This window comes from Heterodontus francisci, chromosome 11 (assembly GCF_036365525.1).
Source record: "Heterodontus francisci isolate sHetFra1 chromosome 11, sHetFra1.hap1, whole genome shotgun sequence".
NCBI lineage: Eukaryota > Metazoa > Chordata > Chondrichthyes > Heterodontiformes > Heterodontidae > Heterodontus > Heterodontus francisci.
In genome coordinates this window covers 20,524,727-20,549,855 of record NC_090381.1, presented here as the reverse complement: position 1 = coordinate 20,549,855, position 25,129 = coordinate 20,524,727, and the positions used below count along the sequence as shown (strand labels likewise).

Below are 25,129 nucleotides of genomic sequence, written 5' to 3'. Positions count from 1 at the left end.
GAAACAAGAGAGAATCTAACCATCTCCGCTTGACATTCAATGGCATTACCATCACTGAATCCCCCACTATCAACATCCTGGGGAGTCACCATTAACCAGAGACTGAATGCTGTGGCTACAAGAGCAGGTAAGAGGCTGGGAACTCTGGTGAGTAACTCACCTCCTGACTCCCCAGTGCCTGTCCAATATCCACAAGGCAGAAGTCAGGAGTGTGATGGAATACTCTCCACTTGCCTGGATGGGTGCAGCTCCAACAACATTCAAGAAGCTCGACACCATCCAGGACAAAGCAATCTGTTTGATTGGCACCCCATCCACCACCTTCAACATTCACTCCCTCCTCCACCAACACACAGTGGCAGCAGTGTGTATCATCTACAAGATGCACTGCAATTGATGGGCAACTCACCAAGGCTCCTTCGACAGCACCTTCCAAACCCGCAACCTCTACCGCCCAGAAAGACAAGGGCAGCAGATGCATGGGAGCACCAACACCTGCAAGTTCTCCTCCAAGCCACACATCATCCTGACTTGGAACTATATCGCCATTCCTTTACTGTCGCTGAGTTAAAATCCTGGAACTCCGTTCCTAACAGCACTATTGGTGTACCAACACCCCAAGGGCTACAGCGGTTCAAGAAGGCAGCTCACCACCACCTTCTTCAAGGGCAGTTAGGGATGGGCAATAAATGCTGGCCTAGCCAGAGACGCCCACATCCCCCGAATGAAAAAAAAACATACTTTTGGATACTTCGTGTATGATGGCGCTGAGTATCATACTATGACTGGGACTAACACTCACAGTGTGTTTGACTTTTTTTATGATTAGAATTAACAGTGTGTGATTGGCTCTGTTTAGGAATGCTGGTACGTGATTGGCTCTGACAATAGGCTGCTTGCTTTCTTCAGATACTGTAACAATCGGAACCTGGCCGTGAATCCTCAGGGTGGCAACACTGGATTGGTGGGGGGGAGTGTGCCCGTGTTTGATGAGATCATTGTCTCAACAGCTCAAATGGACAACATCATCAGTTTCAACACTAATTCTGGTGAGAACAACTTCCTTTACTCACAATTGTAAATAGCCTTGACACCTCAATGGTGAATAATCCCCAATGCTGAACAATGATTTCCCTTGACCAAGACCAAGAGTAACTGTTTTTATTCCCAAAATGTTGAATCTTGTGAGTGATCCCACCTAATTGTTCACACTATGACTCTCCCTTTCCCAATTGCAGTGACGCGTCCCTTATCACAAACACATTAATGGCAGGATGCACTGTCCAGCTCCAGAGTTCCTGTCCAATCCCAATAACAGTGGGTTGGTATTGAGTTGGCTGCTGTCAGCTATGTAACCGTAGGGGCTTATTATCCCCAGGCCATGAGATTCCTTCTGGAAAGTGCAGACGAGTGCCTGCCGAGTGAGAAAGGATCGCGTGTGGCTTGTTGACTTCCGATCCGAGTAACTAGCTGGCCCTTGCAGTTCAGAGTCATGTGACAAAGAACCACTTGGGCAAGGCTCTGAAGGGAATCTACTGCCTGTGAAACTGTGTCCCAGTGACAGGATAGCACTTTCAGGAGAGGAGAAAATATGGGATGAAACATTTTTTGAAACACCGTAAGAACAGGGATCAATGCCAAACTCCTGATTCTCTGTGTAAATCTGTGCTTTCAGGAGTCCTTACTTGCCAGGCCGGCTGCATTTTGGAAATGTTGAACAATTACCTTGAGGAACAAGATTTTATCATGCCCCTTGATCTCGGGTCGAAAGGTAGCTGTCACATCGGTGGGAATGTGGCAACCAATGCTGGTGGACTGAGACTGCTGAGGTATGGCTCCCTGCGTGGGACAGTACTGGGACTGGAAGTGGTAAGAAACAGTTTTGGTTCATTGATAGCAGTGAGAGACAAATAGGTACAGTCCTTACAAAATGTACTGTGAATCCCCTGCTGTAGGGACGGTGCATTTCCAAATCTTTCTCCAGCCCAACTACCCAGTCTTCTGAATCTGGTCTACTGTTTCTCAGTCCTTCCCTTCCCCTCATTATGCTCCAGCATCAGTGGCAAAGCCAGTAATGCCCTGTACTCTGGGATTCTGTCCCTGAATCCTTCTGCCTTGTTGTATCTCTTCCTATCTTTAGAAATGTCCACAAAACCTACCTCTTCTACCTCACCTTCCTAATTCCTGCTCAGTGTCCAGTTTCCATCCGCTCCTGGTAAAGGGCTTTGGGATGGTTTTCTACATTAAAAGTGCTGTACAAGTGTAAGTTATTTGCATATATCTTAGAGGAGTAACCTTCCAACTTCATGCTTCAGGTAGGAGCCTTCTCTGCTGAGAGGAGCTGGTTGATATTCTGGAAGCAGAAGTAAGTGGTTTTGATGATGTTTTGATATGGAGGTTAAACTCAGTTGTGGGTTGAAAAAGCCACCAAGGTTTTCTTTGTTTGAGAAGATGCCCAGGGATGGAGTCCATGATGAGGGGACAGAGTTTATGGTGGTGCTGAAAATGATGTTACCTTTGAGGAAATTTTTGACCTATTAATGATTTGATGTCAGATAGATAGACAGTCGCAGACAGCATGGAGGTGCGTATGAGATCAACGGAAATGTTGGAGATGTAGAGCTACGAATCATCACGGTACTATTGGATGCTGACTCCATGTCTGGTTACATCACCTAGGGGCAGGATGTACATAAGGCAGTAGATGGGGCATTGGGAAACTCCAGAGATGGCAATGTGGAGATGGGAAGTGAATCCATTGCTGGAGGTTTGCTGGCAGTGTACGGACAGGCAGGAATGGAACCATATATTAAAGTTCTTGGAGCTGGACAGTGGAGGAAAGGTATGGTATACAGAGATAGGTGAGGACACAAGAAATAGGAGCAGGAGTAGACCATATGGTCCATCGAGCCTGCTCCGCCATTCAAAACAATCATGGCTGATCTTAGGCCTCAACTCCACTTCCCCGCTCGCTCTCTATATCCCTTGATTCTCTGAGAGACCAAAAATCTGTCTCATTCAATGATGGAACATCCACAACCCTCTGGGGTAGAGAATTCCAAAGATTCACAAACCTTTGAGTGAAGTAATTTCTCCTCATCTCAGTCCTAAATGATCGGCCCCTTATCCTGAGACTGTGCCCCTGTGTTTTAGATTCCTCGACCAGCGGAAACAATCTCTCAGTGTCTACCCTGTCAAGAGTCTTCAGAATCTTATATATTTCAATGAGATAGCCTCTCATTCTTCTAAACTCCAGAGAATATAGACCCAATTTACTCAGCCTCTCATCATAGGACAACCCCCTCATCCCAGAGACCAATCTAGTGAACCTTTGCTGTACTGCCTTCAATGCAAGTATATCCTTTCTTAAATGTGGAGATCATAACAGGACACAGTACTCTAGATGTGGTCTCAACAAATCCCTTTATAATTGTAGCAAAGACAAGGAGGGATAACTGGTCTCAGTCACAGAGAAGGTCATTTATGATGTTCGCCAGGGTGCTCTTGATGCACTGACGAGGATGAAACAAGAATTTGTATGGATTTGGGAGAGATAGACGTGAAGCAGAGAGGTGACAACTCCTTCAAGGAAGACTATGAATAGGAGCTGGTTGCAGAGAATGGAGAGGTTGAGGTTAGGCTTTTTGAAGAGAAGCGGTGATAATGGCAGTTTTGAAGTGGAGAACATGTAACAGAGAACAGCAAAGGACAATATGATCCGTCAGCTTCATCCCAACCAGACATGGTGTAGCCCATGTGCAGCATTGACTCCCGAGCTCACCACCGACTCCCACCAGCTCACCACCAAATCCAAAGTACACCATTGACTCCACCCGCCCCCCCCAGCTCATCATCGACTCCCCCCAGCTCACTATTGACTCCACCCCACCCCTCAACTCACTATCGACTCCACCCCCCCCAACTCACCATCAACTACACCTCCCAGCTCACCATCGACTCCCCCCCCAGATCACCATCGACTCCCCCCCAGCTCACCATCGACTCCCCCCCAGCTCACCATCGACTCCCCCCCCCAGCTCACCATCGACTCCCCCCAGCTCACCATCGACTCCCCCCCAGCTCACCATCGACTCCCCCCCAGCTCACCATCGACGCCTCCCCCAGCTCACCATCGATCCCCCCAGCTCACCATTGACCTCCCCCCCACTCACCATCGACTCCCCCCCCAGCTCACCATCAACGCCTCCCCCAGCTCACCATCGACACCCCCCCTGCTCACCATCGACACCCCCCCCAGCTCACCATCGACTCACCCCCCAGCTCACCATTGAATCCCCAATCTCACCATTAATTCCCCCAGCTTCCCTGAAGCCTTACTTCATTCCCATTGTATTCTAGCACTCGTGAGATAAGAGCCAATTTTACAATAGCTCTTTTGGTTGCCATTTGTACCTGTGTACCTCGACACCCGAATCCCTTTTCTCTTCACCAGGAAGAAAATATTGTGCTTTGTCTTTCTTGGATCCAAAGTTCTGACAGTTTGGCTGAGAATAGTTAGTTACAGCAGTGCTTAAAGTGGTCAAGATAGGTCTGGCAACAAATGAGTGGCCCAGTCATGCCTCAGGTAATTCAGGACAGTGCAGAGATATAAACTGGCACCTTCCTGTGGGGTTACTTGCTTTTAAAACTTGTATGTTCTGTCTTATTCATGACTGCGGGGAACTAGTGATGTGAGAGAGGGCACCATGGCTGACAGATATGATTGGTAGCTGATTTGAGAGTGGATGGCTGTTACTGTTGCTGCTTGTCTGGTAGAATTCAGTGATGTGAAGTATCCCTTATCTTACTGCCAATAGTCTGGTTCTAATGATTAACTTCATGATCCTTGTTTTCAGAGTTTGATATTTAATAATTATTAATTATTATGTAGATCTAACCAGTGAAATTACAGAAATCACAGATAAGCTTAAAAGAGAAAGAAAGGTTCAGGCATCGGGTAAGGGTGTGAAGATGTTGAAGGAGCTATTGGAGTGTTGGGCTCACACCAGTTGCTCCCTACTCTTATCAATCAAGTAGGGCACAGTGCCCGCCTTATTTATTCTTTGCAGGCACAAATTCAACTTAGATGGTCCACCATGGTAGCCATTACTGAGACATGGCTGCAAGATGGCTAGGATTGGGAACTGAATATACTGGGTTATATGGTCTACAGGAAGGATAGGGAATCTGATAGACATGTGGAGCAATGTTCCCTCTAAAATTTAGTTGCTGTGCGCGATTCCTTTAAACACATGTATTATTTATGTTAGAACAAGGGCTGTGTGGTCCCTGTCAGGCTGCTTAGTGGGAACATTGGCTAGGAGTAGTCTTAGCGATTAGGGATGAAATTATTTCTATGATAAGAAAGGTTACACCGAGAGGTAAGCAGGCAGTGGAGACTTTAGGAGTAGAAGTAAAAAACAGGAAATATCAGAGTGTAGCGGGAGTTGAGCATAGGCCGCTTGGTAACAGAATGTATAAATGCAGAGATTAGACAGCCATATAGTAAAGGCAAAGTGAATTCAATGGGAGATTTTAACTTTCTTATAGATTGGAATAAATGTACGAGCTCATGTCAGAAAGATAGCGAATTTCTTGAGTGGGTTCAGAATCGTTTTCTGCAACAATATATTCTTGAACCAGCAAGTGGACGTGCCATATTAGATACAGTAATGAGCAATGAGCCAGATTTAGTTAACAGCCTAACAGTCCGTGAACACTTATTTAATAGCGATCATAATATGATCACGTTCAATGTTGTGTTTGAAAGAGAGAAATGCAAAACAGCTACTAAGGTTCTAGTTATAGGTAAGGTTGACTTCAACAGGATGAGACAGAGACTGTCCACAGTAACAGGGGAAAACTTGTTGATGGGTAAATCGACAAAAGATCAATGGCAGGTTTTGAAAACAGAATTTAGCGTGATACACCACCAGTATAAATCTCTAAGGAGCAAGAGTTCTATAGCCATGGACAACAGAAGAGTTAAGGGATAACATAAAACTAAAAGAAAAAGCGTGCTAAAATGCAAAAAATTGCACAGATACTGGTGACTGGGTGAGATACAAAGAACAAAAGATGATAAAACGGATAGAACTACTAAAAGGGAGTATGAAAAGAAACTTGCAAGGAATATCAAAATCAACACAATCTTTTTCCAGTTATATTAGGATAAAGAATGTAAGCAAAGAAATAGTACTGGAGAAATTAATGGGACTAAGTGGCAGCAAATCCCCTTGATCTGACAACCTGCATCCTTTGGTTTTAAAAGAGGTAGCTGCAGAGATACTGGATACATTGGTTTCCAGAATTCCTTTGTTTTTAGAACAGTTCCCAAGGATTGGAACATAGCAAACATAATGCTGCTATTTAAGAAAGGAGGAAGAGAAAAAAAATGGTGTACTATAAGCCAATTAGCCTAACATAAGTGGTAGGCAGAATGCCAGAATCTATTGACAGGGACGTGACATTGGGGCACTTAGAAAATCATACTATGATTAAGCAGTCAACAAGGATTTATGAAAGAGAAATCATATTTGACAAGTCTGTTTTTTGAGAATGTAACTAGTAAGATGGATAAGGAGGAACCAGCAGATGTAGTGTATTTAGATGTTCAAAAAGCATTTGATAAGATGCCACATTAGAGGTTATAACACAAAATTAGGACTCATGGGATTGGGGGTAATACATTAGCATGGATTGAGGATTGGTTAATGGACAGAACACAGAGTAGGAACAAATTGGATATTTTCAGGTTGGCATGCTGTAACTGCTGGAATGAGTACTTAAGCCTCAGTTATTTACAATCTATATGAATGACTTCAATGAGGGTGTGAGTGTAACATATCCAAGTTTGCTGACAATGTAAAGTTAGGTGGGAAAGTAGCAGTGAGGAGGACAAAAAGAGCCTGCAGAGGTATATCGACTGGTTGGGCAAGAACATGACAGATGGAAACAATCTGACCAAGTGTGAAGTTTTCCACTTTGGTAGGAAAAATAAAAAAGTAGAATATTTTTTGAATGGGGAAATGTTTGCAATCAGAGGGACCTGGGTGTTCTTGTACGTGAATCACAGAAAATTAACTTGCAGGTACATCAAGCAATTAGGAAGGCAAATTGTATGTTAGCTTTTGTTACAAAGGAATTGGAGTATAAGTGAAAAGAAATCGTACTACAACTATACAGGGCATTGGTGAGGCCATGCTGGAGAACTGTGTGCAGTTTTGGTCTCCTTACCTAAGGAAGGAAATACTTGCCCTAGAGGGAGTGCAATAAAGATTCACTAGGCTGATTCCAAGGAGGAGGGGATTTTTTATTCTTTCATAAGATGTGGGCATCACTGGCAAGGCAAGAATTTGTTGCAAATCCCGAATTGCCCTTGAGAAGGTACTGGTGTGCTGCTTTCTTGAACAGCTGCAGTCCACCTGGTGAGGTATACCCACAGTGCTGTTAGGGAGACAGTTCCAGGATGTTGATCCAGCGACAGTGAAGGAACGGTGATAGATTTCCAAGTCAGAATGGTGTGTGGCTTGGAGGGTGGTGGTGGTGGTGGTGTTCCCATGTATCTGCTGCCCTTTCCTTCTAGGTGGTAGAGGTCGTGGGTTTGGAAGGTGCCGTCGCAGGATCCTTGATAAGTTCCTGCAGTGCATCTTGCATATGGTATGCACTGTGCGTCGGTGATGGAGGGAGTGAATATTTAACTTGGTGGATGGGGTGCTGATCAAGCGGTCTGCTTTGTCCTGGATGGTGTCGAGCTTCTTGAATGTTGTTGGAGCCGCACTCATCCAGGCAAGTGGAGAGTATTCCGTCACACTCCTGACATCTGCCTTGTAGATGGTGGACAGGCATTGAGGGGTCAGGAGGTGAGTTACTCGCCGCAGAATTCCCAGTCTCTGACCTGCTCTTGTAGCCACAGCATTTATATGGCTGGTCCAGTTAAGTTTTTGGTCAATGGTAACCCTCAGGATGTTGATAGTGGGGGGTTCAGTGATGGTAATGTCATTGAATGTCAAGGGGAGATGGTTAGATTCTCTCTTGTTTGAGATGGTTATTCCCTGGCACTTATGTGGCATGAATGTTACTTGCCACTTATCAGCCCAAGCCTGAATGTTGTCCAGGTATCTCTGCATATGGACACGGACTGCTTCAGTATCTGAGGAGTTGCGAATGGTGCTGAACATTGTGCAATCATCAGCGAACATCCCCACTTCTGACCTTATGATGGAGGGAAAATCATTGATGAAGCAGCTGAAGATGGTTGGGCCTAGGACACTACCTTGAGGAACTCCTGCAGCGATGTCCTTGGACTGAGATAATTGACCTCCAACAACCAAATCATATTCCTTTGTGCTAGGTATGACTCCAGCCAACGGAGAGTTTACCCTCTGATTCCCATTGACTCCAGTTTTGCTAGGGCTCCTTGATGCCACATTCAGTCAAATGTTGCCTAAGTGTCAAGGGCGGTCACTCTCACCTCCCCTCTTGAGTTCAGCAGTTTTATCCATGTTTGGACCAAGGCTGTAATGAGGTCAGGAGATGAGTGACCCTGGCAGAACCCAACTTGAGCATCAATGAAGAGGTTATTGCTGATCAAGTGCCATTTGGTAGCATTATTGACAACACTGTCCATCACTTTGCTGATGAACGAGAGGAGACTGATGGGGCAGTAATTGGGCAGATTGGATTTGACCTGCATTGTGTGTATAGCACATAACTGAGCAATTTTCCACATTGTCGGGCAGATACCATTGTTGTAACTGTACTGTAACAGCTTGGCTAGGGGCACGGTTAGTTCTGAAGCACAAGTCTTCAGTACTATAGCCGGGATGTTGTCAGGGCCCATAGCCTTTGCACTCTCCAGTGCCTTCAGCCATTTCTTGATATCACATGGAGTGAATCAAATTGGCTGAAGATTGGCATCTCAGGAGGAGGTTGAGATGGATCGTCCACCTGGCACTTCTGGCTGAAGATGGTTGTGAATACTTCAACTTTGTCTTTTGCACTGACGTGCTGGTCTTCCCCATCATTGAGGATGGAGATGCTTGTGGAGCCTCTTGCTCCTTTTCGTTGTTTAATTGTCCACCACCATTCACGACTGGATGTGGCAAAACTGCAGAGCTTAGATCTGATCTTTCCATTGCACGCTGCATCTGCTGTTTGACATGCAATTGGTCCTGTGTTGTAGCTTCGCCAGATTGGCACCTCATTTTTAGGTATGCCTGGTGCTGCTCTTGGCATGTCCTCCTGCACTCTTCATTAAACCAGGGTTGATCTTTTGGCTTGATGGTAATGGTAGAGTGAGGCATATTCTGGGCCTTGAGGTTACAGATTGTGGTTGCATACAATTCTGCTGTTGCTGATGGCCCACAGCGCCTCATGGATACCCAGTTTTGTCCTATGAGGAGAGATTGAGTAGACTAGATCTATATTCCCTGGAGCTTAGAAGATCTCATTGAAACATATAAAATTCTTAAGGGGCTTGACAGGGTAGATGATGAGAAAATGTTCTGCCTAGCTGGGGAATCTAGAACTTGGGATTACAGTCTCAGAATAAATGGGCAGCCATTTAGGAGTGAGATGAGGAGAAATTTCTTAACTCGAAGGGTTTGTGAATCCTTGGAATTCTCTACTCCAGAGAGCCATGGATGCTCAGTCATTGAGTGCATTTAAGACAGCGGCTGATGGATGTTTGGATATTAAGGGAATATAGAGAGTGTGGGAAAATGGGGTTGAAGTAAAATATTAGCCATGATCTCATTGAATGGCTGAGCAGGCTTGATGGGCCAAATCACCTGATTAAATATTTTGAAAAGGTGAGTAAAGTAGCAGACAGGGAATGTCTATGGATGTTATTTATATGGATTTCCAGAAGACATTCGATAAAGTCCCTCATAAGAGACTGTTACCTGAAGTTGAAGCTCCTAGAATTGAAGCAAATTATTGACCTGGTTAGGAAATTGCCTGAGTGACAGAAAACAGAGAGTAGGGATAATGGGCAGGTACTCTAATTGGCAGGATGTGACTAGTGGTATCTGACAGGGTTCTGTGTTAGGGCCTCAATTATTCACTGTCTCTATTAATGACTTAGATGATGGGATAAAAAGCCACATTTCCAAGTTTGTTGATGACACAAGGATAGGTGGCATGGAGGGTCTCTGCCTCAACTACCCTTTCAGGCAGTGAGTTCCAGACCCCCAACACCCTCTGGATGAAAAGGTTTTTCCTCATCTCCCCTCTAATTTTTCAACCAATTACTTTAAATCTGTGCACCCTCGTCACTGACCTCTCTGCTAAGGTGAATAGACCCTTCACCTCCACTCTATCCAGGCCCCTCAAAATGTTGTATATTTCAATCAGATCTCCCCTCAGCCTTCTCTGTTCCAAGTGGAACAACCCAGCCTATCCAATCTTTCCTCATTGCTGCATTTTTCCAGTCATGGCAACATCCTCGTAAATCTCCTCTGTACCTTCTCGAGTGCAATTACATCCTTTCTGCACACTGTACTCAAGTTGTGGCCTAACCAATGAGTTATACAGTTCCAGCATAACCTCCCTGCTCTTATATTCTATACCTCAGCTAATGAAGGAAAGGATTCCATATGCCTTCTTAATGAAAGGTCCGAGAAATATTCTGTTATAAAACTTCAACACTCGGAGTCCAGTTGCAATAGTCAAGTGGTGTCTTTATTACGCATGCGGGGAGCCAACGCTGGACAGTCCAGGCACTTCTCCACCAAGGTCCAAATGAGCACAATTTATATATATTTTCATTATCAGTTACAACTTAATGGTATTAAGTAGGCAAAGGCCACAGCACAATGGCCTCTGGTGGGCTGATAATTGTGTTCCTGTACAGTAAGAGACTTGGTATTGTCCCTCCGGAGACAGTAAAGAATGTGTGTGTATTCTGCATAAAAGGTTTACGGGGGTGAATTGATGTGGTCTGGGACCATCAGACGATGTGACAATGGCCTTCCCCATTTCTTAATTAGGTTATCTTGTGCATTGTTAGTGTGTCGCCCATTTCCTAATTGCAAATTTTTTGCTGAGCCCTTTGTACAATTTTTTAGCTCTCATAAAAGACTGTGATTGTCTGTGTCTGCTTTGGCACCCTAGCTGCTGGTCCTGACTGGCACTCCAGAATAAATCCAAATTTTGAACCTTCATTAACCACCTTATTGACCTGTCCTGCTACCTTCAGGGATCTGTGGACATTCACTCCCAGGTCCCTCACTTCCTCTACACTTCTTAGTATTTTCCCATTAATCGTGTATTTCTTTGCCTTGATTGACCTCCCCAAATGCATCACCTCACGCTTCTCCAGTTTGAATTTAATTTGCCACTTTTCTGCCCAACTGAACAGAGCATCAATATCTTCCTGCAGCCTACAGCTATCCTCCTCGCTATCTACCACATGGCCAATCTTTGTGTCATCTGCAAACTTCTTGATCATGCCCCCTACATTTACGTCCAAGTTGTTAATATATACCACAAAAGGCAGGGGACCCAGTACCGAGCCCTGCGGAATGCCCCTGGAAACAGCCCTCCAGTCGCAAAAACACCCGTCAACAATTACCCTTTGTTTCCTGCCACTGAGCCAATTTTGTATCCATCTTGCTGCATTTCCCTGGATCCCACTAGTCTGCTACGTGGGACCTTGTCAAAAGCTTTGCTAAAATCCATTAGACCACATCAACTGCACTATCTTCCTTGTGACTTCTTCAAAAAATTTGATTAAGTTGGTCAGACAAGATCTTCCCTTAACAAATCCATGCTGACTATCCTTGCTTAACCTGTGCCTTTCTAAGTGGCAGTTTATCCTGTCTCTCCAAATAGATTCCAATAATTTGCCCACGACTGAGGTTAGACTGACTGGCCTGTCATTATTCGGTCTATCCCTCGCTCCCTTTTTAAACCGAAGTACATTGTTAGCAGTTCTCTAATCCTCCGGTACTACACCTGTATCCAGTGAGGACTGGAAAATGATGGTCAGACTTGCTGCTATTTCCTCTCTTGCTTCTTTTTAACAGCTTGCAGTACATTTCATCTGGCCCTGGTGATTTATCAACTTTCAAGGATGCTAATTCCATTAATACTTCCTCTCTCCCTATGTTTATCACATCCAATACTTCACACTCCTCCTCCTTAATTGCATCGTCCCCCACTTTTGTAAAGACAGACACAAAGTATTCATTAATGACCATACCAACATCTTCCGCCCCTACACTTAGGTTACCTTTTTTGTTTTTTATGGGCCCTACTCTCTCCTTTGTTATCCTCTTACTCTTAATGTATTGATAAAACATCTTTGGGTTCACCTTGATTTTGCTTGCCAATATTCTTTCATGCCCTTTCTTTGCTTTCCTAATTTCCTCTTTGATTTCACCCCTCCACTTTCTATACTCCTCTCGGCTTTCTGTAGTGTTGAGTTCTCGGTATCAAATATGAGCTTTCCTTTGGCCTTTATATTTAGAGGAATAGAATACAATGGGGTACGAACATAGGAATTAGGAGCAGAAGTAGGCCATTCGGCCCCTCGAGCCTGCTCCGCCATTCAATAAGATCATAGCTGATCTGTTTGTTTAGAATTATGCTAAATTATACAAAGCCCTGGTTAGATCAGACCTAGAGTACTGTGAGCAGTTCTGGACACCATACCTTTGGAAGGATATACTGGCCTTGGAGGGAGTAGAGTGTAGATTTACTAGAATGATACCTGGACTCTAAGGGTTAAATTATGAAGAGAGATTACACAAACTAGGGTTGTATTCCCTAGAATTTAGAAGGTTAAAGGGTGATTTAATCGAAGTTTTCAAGATATTAAGTGAAATGGATAGGGTAAATAGAAACTTATTTCTGCTAGTTGGGAAGTTTAAGACTAGGGGACATAGTCTAAAAATTGGAGCCAGATCTTTCAGGAGTGAATTTAGGAAACACTTTTACATGCAAAAGGTGGTAGAAGATTAAAACTCTCTTCTGCACAGGTCATTTATTAATTTTAAATCTTGAGATTGATAAATTTTTGTTAACCAAAGGATATGGGGAAAAGGCGGGTGAATGGAGTTAGGTCACAGATCCACCATGATCTCATTGAATGGCAGAACAGGCTCAAGGGTCGAAGTGGCTTACTCCTGTTCCTTATGTTCCTGTTGTTACCAACACTGTTCAGGACCAGAGGCAGTGCTGATTTTCGCCAGCACAAGTATGAGACCTCTCATGGTATCAATAAACGCCGCACCTGTTTTAGCTTCTCAGTATCCCCACAGCAGTAACAACGTGGCATTCTTTACCATTATTGATTTTCTTGAGAGGCCTCTGAGGGATCTGCTGGCCCCTCTGTGCTCTTGTAGCTTTGTGCATGTTATTTCAAATACTGTTGTACACCATTCTTTCATACCCTGTTCTCACTTGCAGGCCCTCGCAGATGGAACTGTCTTGAACTGTCTAACATCACTTCGCAAAGACAACACAGGCTATGATCTCAAGCAGCTTTTTATCGGAGCTGAAGGAACACTTGGGATCATCACTGCTGTGTCTATCCTGTGTCCAAGGAAATCAGCTGCTGTCAATGTAGCACTTCTAGGTAAAGGCAGAGAATGGGATAGTGTTTATTCACGATGTTTGAGGAAGGTGTTACAACTGCTGTCTGATCCATGCCTGCATCCCTCATACTTCGCTGATATCCCTGAGTCAGGAAGGCTCCCCTTGGGGCTCTTGTTTGTGTCGGTGCTGTATCCCACCAAAATATTCACATAGCGTAGAGAGTTTTGATGATCACCCTGTCATCAGTACGCTCCCTCTGGGGCCATCAAAATTTAAATCCTCCTCCCCCACACCATAGCAACTGCAGATGCCATGTACACACCAACATTCTCAATGTCTACTGTTGGCTTGGTACCAGTGAGGGGATAAACGGTGTATGACCTGCTCCAGCCGTTTGATCTACTCCTGCCATTTGATCCCCTCCTGGTGCATGACCCACTACAGCCGTTTGTATCTTATTATGGTATGCTCGCCTATATTGGATAAACACAGTTGCTTTCAATGTTTTCAATGTCTTGGAAATCAGAAAAATTATTTCTTTCCCTTTATTTCAACATGTAATAATCCATCTGATTACCCTACATACCCTGTATAATGTATCTCAGTCTGATTACCCTACATACCCTGTATAATGTATCTCAGTCTGATTACCCTACATACCCTGTATAATGTATCTCAGTCTGATTACCCTACATACCCTGTATAATGTATCTCAGTCTGATTACCCTACATACCCTGTATAATGTATCTCAGTCTGATTACCCTACATGCCCTGTATAATGTATCTCAGTCTGATTACCCTACATGCCCTGTATAATGTATCTCAGTCTGATTACCCTACATACCCTGTATAATGTATCTCAGTCTGATTACCCTACATACCCTGTATAATGTATCTCAGTCTGATTACCCTACATGCCCTGTATAATGTATCTCAGTCTGATTACCCTACATACCCTGTATAATGTATCTCAGTCTGATTACCCTACATGCCCTGTATAATGTATCTCAGTCTGATTACCCTACATACCCTGTATAATGTATCTCAGTCTGATTACCCTACATACCCTGTATAATGTATCTCAGTCTGATTACCCTACATACCCTGTATAATGTATCTCAGTCTGATTACCCTACATACCCTGTATAATGTATCTCAGTCTGATTACCCTACATACCCTGTATAATGTATCTCAGTCTGATTACCCTACATACCCTGTATAATGTATCTCAGTCTGATTACCCTACATACCCTGTATAATGTATCTCAGTCTGATTACCCTACATGCCCTGTATAATGTATCTCAGTCTGATTACCCTACATACCCTGTATAATGTATCTCAGTCTGATTACCCTACATACCCTGTATAATGTATCTCAGTCTGATTACCCTACATGCCCTGTATAATGTATCTCAGTCTGATTACCCTACATGCCCTGTATAATGTATCTCAGTCTGATTACCCTACATGCCCTGTATAATGTATCTCAGTCTGATTACCCTACATGCCCTGTATAATGTATCTCAGTCTGATTACCCTACATACCCTGTATAATGTATCTCAGTCTGATTACCCTACATGCCCTGTATAATGTATCTCAGTCTGATTACCCTACATGCCCTGTATAATGTATCTCAGTCTGATTACCCTACATACCCTGTATAATGTATCTCAGTCTGATTACCCTACATGCCCTGTATAATGTATCTCAGTCTGATTACCCTACATACCCTGTATAATGTATCTCAGTCTGATTACCCTACATGCCCTGTATAATGTATCTCAGTCTGATTACCCTACATACCCTGTATAATGTATCTCAGTCTGATTACCCTACATACCCTGTATAATGTATCTCAGTCTGATTACCCTACATGCCCTGTATAATGTATCTCAGTCTGATTACCCTACATACCCTGTATAATGTATCTCAGTCTGATTACCCTACATGCCCTGTATAATGTATCTCAGTCTGATTACCCTACATGCCCTGTATAATGTATCTCAGTCTGATTACCCTACATACCCTGTATAATGTATCTCAGTCTGATTACCCTACATGCCCTGTATAATGTATCTCAGTCTGATTACCCTACATGCCCTGTATAATGTATCTCAGTCTGATTACCCTACATACCCTGTATAATGTATCTCAGTCTGATTACTCTACATACCCTGTATAATGTATCTCAGTCTGATTACCCTACATGCCCTGTATAATGTATCTCAGTCTGATTACCCTACATGCCCTGTATAATGTATCTCAGTCTGGTTACCCTACATGCCCTGTATAATGTATCTCAGTCTGATTACCCTACATGCCCTGTATAATGTATCTCAGTCTGATTACCCTACATGCCCTGTATAATGTATCTCAGTCTGATTACCCTACATGCCCTGTATAATGTATCTCAGTCTGATTACTCTACATACCCTGTATAATGTATCTCAGTCTGATTACCCTACATGCCCTGTATAATGTATCTCAGTCTGATTACCCTACATACCCTGTATAATGTATCTCAGTCTGATTACTCTACATACCCTGTATAATGTATCTCAGTCTGATTACCCTACATGCCCTGTATAATGTATCTCAGTCTGATTACCCTACATACCCTGTATAATGTATCTCAGTCTGATTACCCTACATGCCCTGTATAATGTATCTCAGTCTGATTACCCTACATACCCTGTATAATGTATCTCAGTCTGATTACCCTACATACCCTGTATAATGTATCTCAGTCTGATTACCCTACATACCCTGTATAATGTATCTCAGTCTGATTACCCTACATACCCTGTATAATGTATCTCAGTCTGATTACCCTACATACCCTGTATAATGTATCTCAGTCTGATTACCCTACATACCCTGTATAATGTATCTCAGTCTGATTACCCTACATACCCTGTATAATGTATCTCAGTCTGATTACCCTACATGCCCTGTATAATGTATCTCAGTCTGATTACCCTACATACCCTGTATAATGTATCTCAGTCTGATTACCCTACATGCCCTGTATAATGTATCTCAGTCTGATTACCCTACATACCCTGTATAATGTATCTCAGTCTGATTACCCTACATGCCCTGTATAATGTATCTCAGTCTGATTACCCTACATACCCTGTATAATGTATCTCAGTCTGATTACCCTACATACCCTGTATAATGTATCTCAGTCTGATTACCCTACATACCCTGTATAATGTATCTCAGTCTGATTACCCTACATACCCTGTATAATGTATCTCAGTCTGATTACCCTACATACCCTGTATATCTGAGCAGTAACATATAATAATCATGTGGTATGCTATCCCTGTAAATCTCACTGTATCCCTGTATAATATATATTCGATGTTATATTTCCTTTATAACAACTTGTATTTATAAAGCGTCTTTAATGTAATAAAACGTCCCAAGGTGCTTCACAGGAGTGTTATAAAGCAGAATTGAACACTGTGCCACATAAGGTGATATTAGGGCAGATGGCCAAAAGCTTGGTCAAAGAGGTAGGTTTCAAGGAACATCTTAAAAGGAGAAAAGAGAAGTGGGGAGGCTTAGGGAGGGAATTTCAGATCTAAGAGCCTCGCTTTAGGCACAGCCACCAATGGTGGAGCAATTAAAACTGGGGATGCTCAAGGGGCTAGAAGTAGATGTGCACAGATATCTTGGAGAGTTGTGGGCCTGGTGGGGATTTTGGAGCTAGGGAAGGACAAGGCCATGAAGTGATTTTAAATCAAGGATGAGAGTTTTAAAATAGAGGCTTTGCTGGACTGGGAGCCAATGCGGGTCAGTAAGCACAGGCATGATGGGTGGATGGGACTTGGCGCAAGTAAGGAACATGGGTAACAAAATTTTGGATGGCCTCTAGTTTACAGAGGGTAGAATGTGGGAGGTCAGCCAGGAGTGTGTTGGAATAGTCAAGTTTAGAGGTAACAAAGGCATGGATGAGGTGGAAGTAGGTGGTCTTGGTGAATGCGCGAATATGTGGTTGGAAGCTCATCGCAAGGTCTGATATGACACCAAGTTTGCAAACAGTCTGGTTCAGACTCAGACAGTCGCCAGGATAGAGTTAGTGACTAGGGAATGGAGTTTGTAGCAGGGACTGAAGGCAATGGCTTCAATCTTCCCACTTTTTAGTTGGAGGAAATTTCTCCTGATCCTGGATGTTGAATAGCAGTCTGATAATTTAGCAAGGGTGGAGGAGTTGAGCAAGGTGGTGGTGAGGCAGCTGTTATAAACAGTAATTTATCCTTGTACAATATACACAGAATATTGACACACAAATTTGTATCTCAAGGTTGTGACAGCTTTGAGAAGATCTTGGATATATTCAAGGAATCCAAAGGCATGTTGGGTGAAATTCTCTCTGCGTTTGAGTTCATGGATTACGGTTGCAGAGAGGTTGTCTGCGAGCACCTGAAACTGAGAAACCCATTGCAAGGTAAAAGGGGAATAAGAAATAACATCACTCAGTTCTGTCATAGGCTTCTTGGCTCATGGTGTCAGGTAAAGGCCTGCTCAGGTCAGGAAAATAAAACCCGACCCAAACCCAACAGAACCACATCGGACCCGAGTCCGACCCGGCCCGAGTCCCTCCATTTTTTCCTGCGCCCAACCTGACCCATGCCCGTCCCGACCCGACCCGACCTGAGCCCGATCCGACCACCCGAATGTTCACTTTACCTACCTTCCGCCTCCGAATCTGCAGGAAGCTGCAGCATGAGCGCGATGACGTCATAGAGACGCTCACTGCGCAGACTCAGAGTTTCCCTCCTTGACGTCCCGGACTCCCAGCTCAGGCAGGCTTTTCAACTTTTGACACTTAGCAGCAGAGCAAAATGCAATACTTACTGTGTGTATCCGACCTGGCCCCGGCCCCAGCCCGACCTGACCCGACCTGACCCGACCCGAGCCCGAAAGCCGGACCCAGAAGAGCGACCTGACCCGAACCCGACACATGTCGTCAGGTCCCGTCAGGGTCGGGTCGGGTGGCAGGCCTTTAGCGTCAGGCACTCCTGTGAGTAGTGTGAGCCTCTTACTGTTATGGGAGTTGACTCACAAAGGACCAGGAGTGGGCCCTTCAGCCCCTTGAGCCTATTCCAGTGGCTGATCACACTTCTTTGTACCTACTTGAACAGCAGTGTGACAATAGTAACCCATGACCTGAATTGGATATTTGTTTCTCTCACACGGATACTTCTTCGATCTCTGAAACAAACACTTGGTGAGACAAGGGCAGATACAAATTACCGACTGGTTTTATCCCACAGTAAGGTGGGCATGCAGAGTGGGAGTTAGGATCATACTCACTTAATTCAGTTGATTATATGCTCTCTGCCCATATTTCTGAGGCCACAGGACAGTTTTGTTAGATGCTTCACAATATTGTCTGAAATTTGAACGTGACTTCACTATTAGGCACAGATCCCTTTCCAGACTCCTTTTGCTAATTCAGTTCTCTTTATTCCACATTCAGCGTCCATGAAATTTATTAGTGTTACATTTCATTTTCTGTTTGTCTGACAGTTATACAGCTGATGTAACTCTGCTTGCAAATCTTCCTTTGCTTCCTCTGCCCCTGCTGTAAGAAATTATTGCCAAACATTTTTTTTCAAGACATAGCCATTTTAAAAGGGAAAGGTAGCATCATGGTTATGTTACTGCACTAATAATTCAGAGGCCAGAACTAACACTCCGGAGACATGAGTTCAAATCCCACCATGGCAACTGGTGGGAATTTACATTCAATTAATTAGATAAATCTGGAATAAAAAGCTAATCTCAGTCATGGTGACCATGAAATACCAGATTGTTGTAAAAACCTATCTGGTGCATCAATGTCCTGTAGGGAAGGAAATCTGCCGTCTTTACTCTGTCTGGTCTATTTGTGACTCCAGACCCACATCAGTGTGGTTGGCTCTTAACTATCCTATGAAATAGCCTACTCAGTTGTATCTAACTGCTACGAAATAAGAAACAGGATACATCACCCGGCATCGGCCTAGACATCGCATACAACAAAGGCACACCCAACCCAGTGAACCCTGCGAAGTCCTTCTCACTAACATGGGGGACTTGTGCCAAAATTGGGAGAGCTGTTCCACAGGCTAGTCAAGCAACAGCCTGACATAGTCATACTCACGGAATCATACATTACAGCCAATGTCCCAGACATCACCATCATCATCCCCAGGTATGTCCTGTCCCACTGCAGGACAGAATGACCAGAGGTCACAGCACAGTGGTGTACAGTCGGGAGGGAGTGGCTCTGAGAGTCCTCAACACTGTGGACCTCATGAAGTGTCACGGCATCAGGTCAAACATGGGCAAGGAAACCTCCTGCTGATTATCACTTACCTCTCTCTGCTGATGAATCAATGCTGCTCCACATTGAACACCACTTGGAGGAAGCACTGAGGGTATCAAGGACACAGAATGCACTCTGGGTGGGGAACTTCATTGTCCATCCAGAGTGGCTCGTAGCACCACTACTGACTGAGCTGGCTGAGTCCTGAAGGCCATATCTGCCAGACAGGGCTTGCAGAAGGTGGTGAGAGAACCAACACGAGGGAAAAACCTACTCAACCTCATCCTCACCAATCTACCTGTCGCACATTCCTCTATCCATGATAGTATTGGTAGGAGTTACCACTGTAGAGTCCTTGTGGAGATGAAGTTTCGTCTTCACATTCAGGACTCCCTCCATCATGTGTGGCAGTACCATCGTGCTAAATGGGATACATTCAGGACATATTTAGCTGCTCAAAACTGGGCATCCATGAGGTAATGTGGGCCATCAGCAGCAGCAGAATTGTACTCCGCCACAGTCTGTAATCTCATGGCTCAGCATATCCCTCACTCTACCATTACCATCAAGCCAAGTGACCAACCCTGGTTCAATGAGGTGTGTAGGAGCAGCAGCAGGCATACCTATAAATGAGGTACCAACCTGGTGAAGCTACAACACAGGATGATAAACATGTTGAACAACAGAAGCAGTACACTATAAACAAAGCTAAGCAATTCCACAACCAATGGATCAGCTATAAGCTCTGAAGTCCTGCCACATCCAGTCGTGAATGGTGCTGGACAATTAGATAACTAATGGGAGGAGGAGGCTCCACAAACATCCTTATCCTGAGTCTCCAGCTTCAACCCGCACTGCATTAGCCCACACTGAGATAGCACCCAGCCTCTACAGTGTCTATGTACATGGGGTGGAGCTGTCTTTGTCACTCTCTTTGATCAGATATGCCTGTTCTTGTTTTCTTTCTCTTTATTCATCTCTCTTTCTCTCAATCTCACCACTCTCCATTTCTTTCTCCACTCTTTTTCTCTTTCCTTCCGCTTTCCATGTCCATTTTCTCTCTTCCCTATATCATTTTCCCTTCCATGTTTTCATTTTCATTATGCACAGTGTATTTCTCTTTACTTCCCTCACTTCATCTGTATCCATCCTTCTCCCTCTCTGATATTGTCACTGCCGTTGACTGTAGTTTCTCTCATTTACATTCTTCCAGAGGCACCATTTTACATCTTGATAGAAACTTCGGGATCCAACTGTGATCATGATCAGGAGAAACTCAATCATTTTCTGGAGAAGGTCATGAACTCTGGTTTGGTGACTGATGGGACTATGGCTACTGAGGAAAATAGGATAAAGGTAGACTTTACTTACTCCAGATCTCAGCTCTGTTGATAACTTTGGAAAATACAACGGACTAGATTGGAAGGAGTTAATCAGATGAGCAGCACAGATCTGGCTGACATGATTGATGATAATCAGACTCCAGCTAGTTTAATATTCGTATGCTTTGTTTTATGTAAGTGTACATTTTAACTTTTATTTATCAAGCATGCTGGTATGATCCATAAGCCACAATATCTTGGAGTAACTAGTCAATTCCTAATTTCTGTTCTGCAGTTCTGAGTAAGGAGATATCTAAACACACAGTCTTTGAGTTAGTTAATAGTTAAAAAAGTGGGATCTGTGGTTAGAGGATGTGAGAAAGTTGAGGTTAGGTAAACAAGTAGGATCTTTTTTTTAATTCATTCATGGGATGTGGGTGTCACTGGCCAGGCCAGCATTTATTGCCCATCCCAAATTGCCCTTGGTGGTGGTGAGCTGTCTTCTTGAACCGCTGCAGTCCATTTGGGGTAGGTACACCCACAGTGCTGTTAGGAAGGGAGTTCCAGGATTTTGACCCAGCTACAGTGAAGGAATGGCGATAGAGTTCCAAATCAGGATGGTGTGTGACTTGGAGGGGAACTTGCAGGTGGTGGTGTTCCCATGTATTTGCTGCCCTTGTCCTTCCAGTTGGTAGAGGTCGCGGGTTTGGAAGGTGCTGTCTAAGGAGCCTTGGTGCATTGCTGCAATACATCTTGTAGATGGTACACACTGCTGCCATTGTGCGTCAGTGGTGGAGGGAGTGAATGTTTGTAGATGGGGTGCCAGTCAAGCGGGCTGCTTTGTCCTGGATGGTGTCGAGCTTCTTGAGTGTTGTTGGCGCTGCACCCATCCAGGCAAGTGGAGAGTATTCCATCACACTCCTGACTTGTGCCTTATAGATGGTGGACAGGCTTTGGGGAGTCAGGAGGTGAGTTACTCGCCTCAGGATTCCTAGCCTCTGACCTGCTCTTGTAGCCACGGTATTTATATGGCTACTCCAGTTCAGTTTCTGGTCAATGGTAGCCCCTAGGATGTTGATAGTGGGGGATTCAGCGATGGTGATGCCGTTGAATGTCAAGGGGAGATGGTTAGATTCTCTCTTGTTGGAGATGGTCATTGCCTGGCACTTGTGTGGCGCGAATGTTACTTGCCACTTCTCAGCCCAAGCCTGGATATTGTCCAGGTCTTGCTGCATTTCTACACGGACTGCTTCAGTATCTGAGGAGTCACAAATGGTGCTGAACATTGTGTAATCATCAGCGAACATCCCCACTTCTGACCTTAAGATTGAAGGAAGGTCATTGATGAAGCAGCTGAAGATGGTTGGGCCTAGGACACTACCCTGAGGCACTCCTGCAGTGACCTCCAACAATCACAACCATCTTCATTTGCGCTAGGTATGACTCCAGCCAGTGGAGAGTTTTCCCCCTGATTCCCATTGACCTTAGTTTTGCTAGGGCTCCTTGATGCCATACTCGGTCAAATGCTGCCTTGATGTCAAGTGCAGTCACTCTCACCTCACCTCTTGAGTTCAGCTTTTTTGTCCATGTTTGAACCAAGGCTGTAATGAGGTCAGGAGCTGAGTGGCCCTGGCGGAACCCAAACTGAGCATCACTGAGCAGGTTATTGCTAAGCAAGTGCCGCTTGATGGCACAGTTGATGACACCTTCCATCACTTTACTGATGATTGAGAGTAGGCTGATGGGGCGGTAATTGGCCGGGTTGGACTTGTCCTGCTTTTTGTGTACAGGACATACCTGGGCAATTTTCCACATTGCAGGGTAGATGCCAGTGTTGTAGCTGCACTGGAACAGCTTGGCTAGGGGCATGGCAAGTCCTGGAGCACAGGTCTTCAGTACTATTGCCGGAATATTGTCAGGGTCCATAGCTTTTGCAGTTTCCAGTGCCTTCAATCGTTTCTTGATATCACACGGAGTAAATCGAATTGGCTGAAGTCTGGCTTCTGTGATGCTGGGGACTTCAGGAGGAGGCCGAGATGGATCATCAACTCGGCACTTCTGGCTGAAGATTGTTGCAAATGCTTCTGCCTTCTCTTTCGCACTGATGTGCTGGGCTCCCCCATCATTGAGGATGAGGATATTTGTGAAGCCACCTCCTCCAGTTAGTTGTTTAATTGTCCACCACCATTCACGGCTGGATGTGGCAGGACTGCAGAGCTTAGATCTGATCCGTTGGTTATGGGATCGCTTAGCTCTGTCTATCGCATGCTGCTTACGCAGTTTTGCATGCAGATAGTCCTGTTTTGTAGCTTCACCAGGTTGACAGCTCATTTTGAGGTATGCCTGGTGCTGCTCCTGGCATGCCCTCCTACACTCTTCATTGAACCAGGGTTGGTCTCCTGGCTTGATGGTAATGGTAGAGTGGGGGATATGCCGGGCCTTGAGGTTACAGATTGTGGTTGAGTGCAATTCTGCTGCTGCTGATGGCCCACAGCTCCTCATGGATGCCCAGTTTTGCATTGCTGGATCTGTTCGAAATCTATCCCATTTAGCACGGTGATAGTGCCACACAACACGATGGACGGTATCCTCAATGTGAGGGCGGGACATTGTCTCCACAAGGACTGTGCGGTGGTCACTCCTACCAATACTGTCATGGAGAGAAGCATCTGCGGCAGGCAGATTGGTGAGGATGAGGTCAAGTATGTTTTTCCCTTGTGTTGGTTTCCCCACCACCTGCCGCAGACCCAGTCTAGCAGCTATGTCCTTTAGGACTCGGCCAGCTTGGTCAGTAGTGGTGCTCCCGAGCCACTCTTGGTGATGGACATTGAAGTCTCCCACCCAGAGTACATTTTGTGCCCTTGCCACCCTCAGTGTTTCCTCCAAGTGATGTTCAACATGGAGGAGTACTGAGTCATCAGCTGAGGGAGGGCGGTAGGTGGTAATCAGCAGGAGGTTACCTTGCCCATGTTTGCCCTGATGCCATAAGACTTCATGGGGTCCGGAGTCGATGTTGAGGACTCCCAGGGCAACTCCCTCCCTACTGTATACCACCGTGCCACCACCTCTGGTAGGTCTGTCCTGCCGGTGGGACAAGACATACCCGGGGATGGCGATGGCAGTGTCTGGGACATTGTCAGTAAGGTATGATTCCGTGAGTATGACTATGTCAGGCTGTTGCTTGACTAGTCTGTGGGACAGCTCTCCCAACTTTGGCACAAGCCCCCAGATGTTAGTAAGGAGAACTTTGCAGGGTCGACAGGGCTTGGTTTGCCGTTGTCGTTTCCGGTGCCTAGGTCTATGCCGGGTAGTCCGTCCGGTTTCATTCTTTTTTATTGACTTTGTAGCGGTTAGGTACAACTGAGTTGCTTGCTAGGCCATTTCAGAGGGCATGTAAGAGTTAACCACATTGCTGTGGGTCTGGAGTCACAGGTAAGGACAGCAGATTTCCTTCCCTAAAGGACATTAGTGATATAGATGTTTTTTTTACTACAATCGACAATGGTTTCATGGCCATCGTTAGACTAGCTTTTTTTAAATTCCAGATTTATTAATTAAATTCAAATTCTACCTTCTGTTGTGGTGGGATTCGAACACACGTCCCCAGAGCAATACCCTGGGTCTCTGGGTTACTAGTCCAGTGATAATGCCATTACGCCACCGCCTACCCTATCTTTGCAATGAAATATTGCACTGCAGCAGGATGCAGGCAGACTTGAAAGTTGATGGGTTCCTATATGATTGAACAGCTGTTGACAGTAGGAAGAGTATGTGGTGTGATAGGGGAACTAATATATACTGATACACGTTGCAAGGCTATCCAGAGTGTTCATTCAACAAAATATAACCATTTCCTCAAACACGGAGCCCTTGTACTAACCTGGGAGACAAAGGGAAGTTCCTATGGGAGCAGGAAGCTGACTGTCAGGTAACAGT

At 44.7% G+C, this 25,129-nt stretch overlaps 1 protein-coding gene across 2 annotated transcripts in view; it reads left to right on the top strand.

Moving 5' to 3' along the window:
- Positions 1–25,129, top strand: part of d2hgdh (D-2-hydroxyglutarate dehydrogenase) — a 69,686-nt gene that overhangs the window by 6,329 nt on the left and 38,228 nt on the right. For both annotated transcript variants that reach the window (XM_068041762.1, XM_068041763.1), the window contains 5 exons: positions 910–1,049; positions 1,676–1,869; positions 13,414–13,582; positions 17,862–18,005; positions 21,085–21,227. In XM_068041762.1, the coding sequence (XP_067897863.1) occupies positions 910–1,049; positions 1,676–1,869; positions 13,414–13,582; positions 17,862–18,005; positions 21,085–21,227 (790 nt within the window). The remainder of the gene's footprint in view (positions 1–909; positions 1,050–1,675; positions 1,870–13,413; positions 13,583–17,861; positions 18,006–21,084; positions 21,228–25,129) is intronic.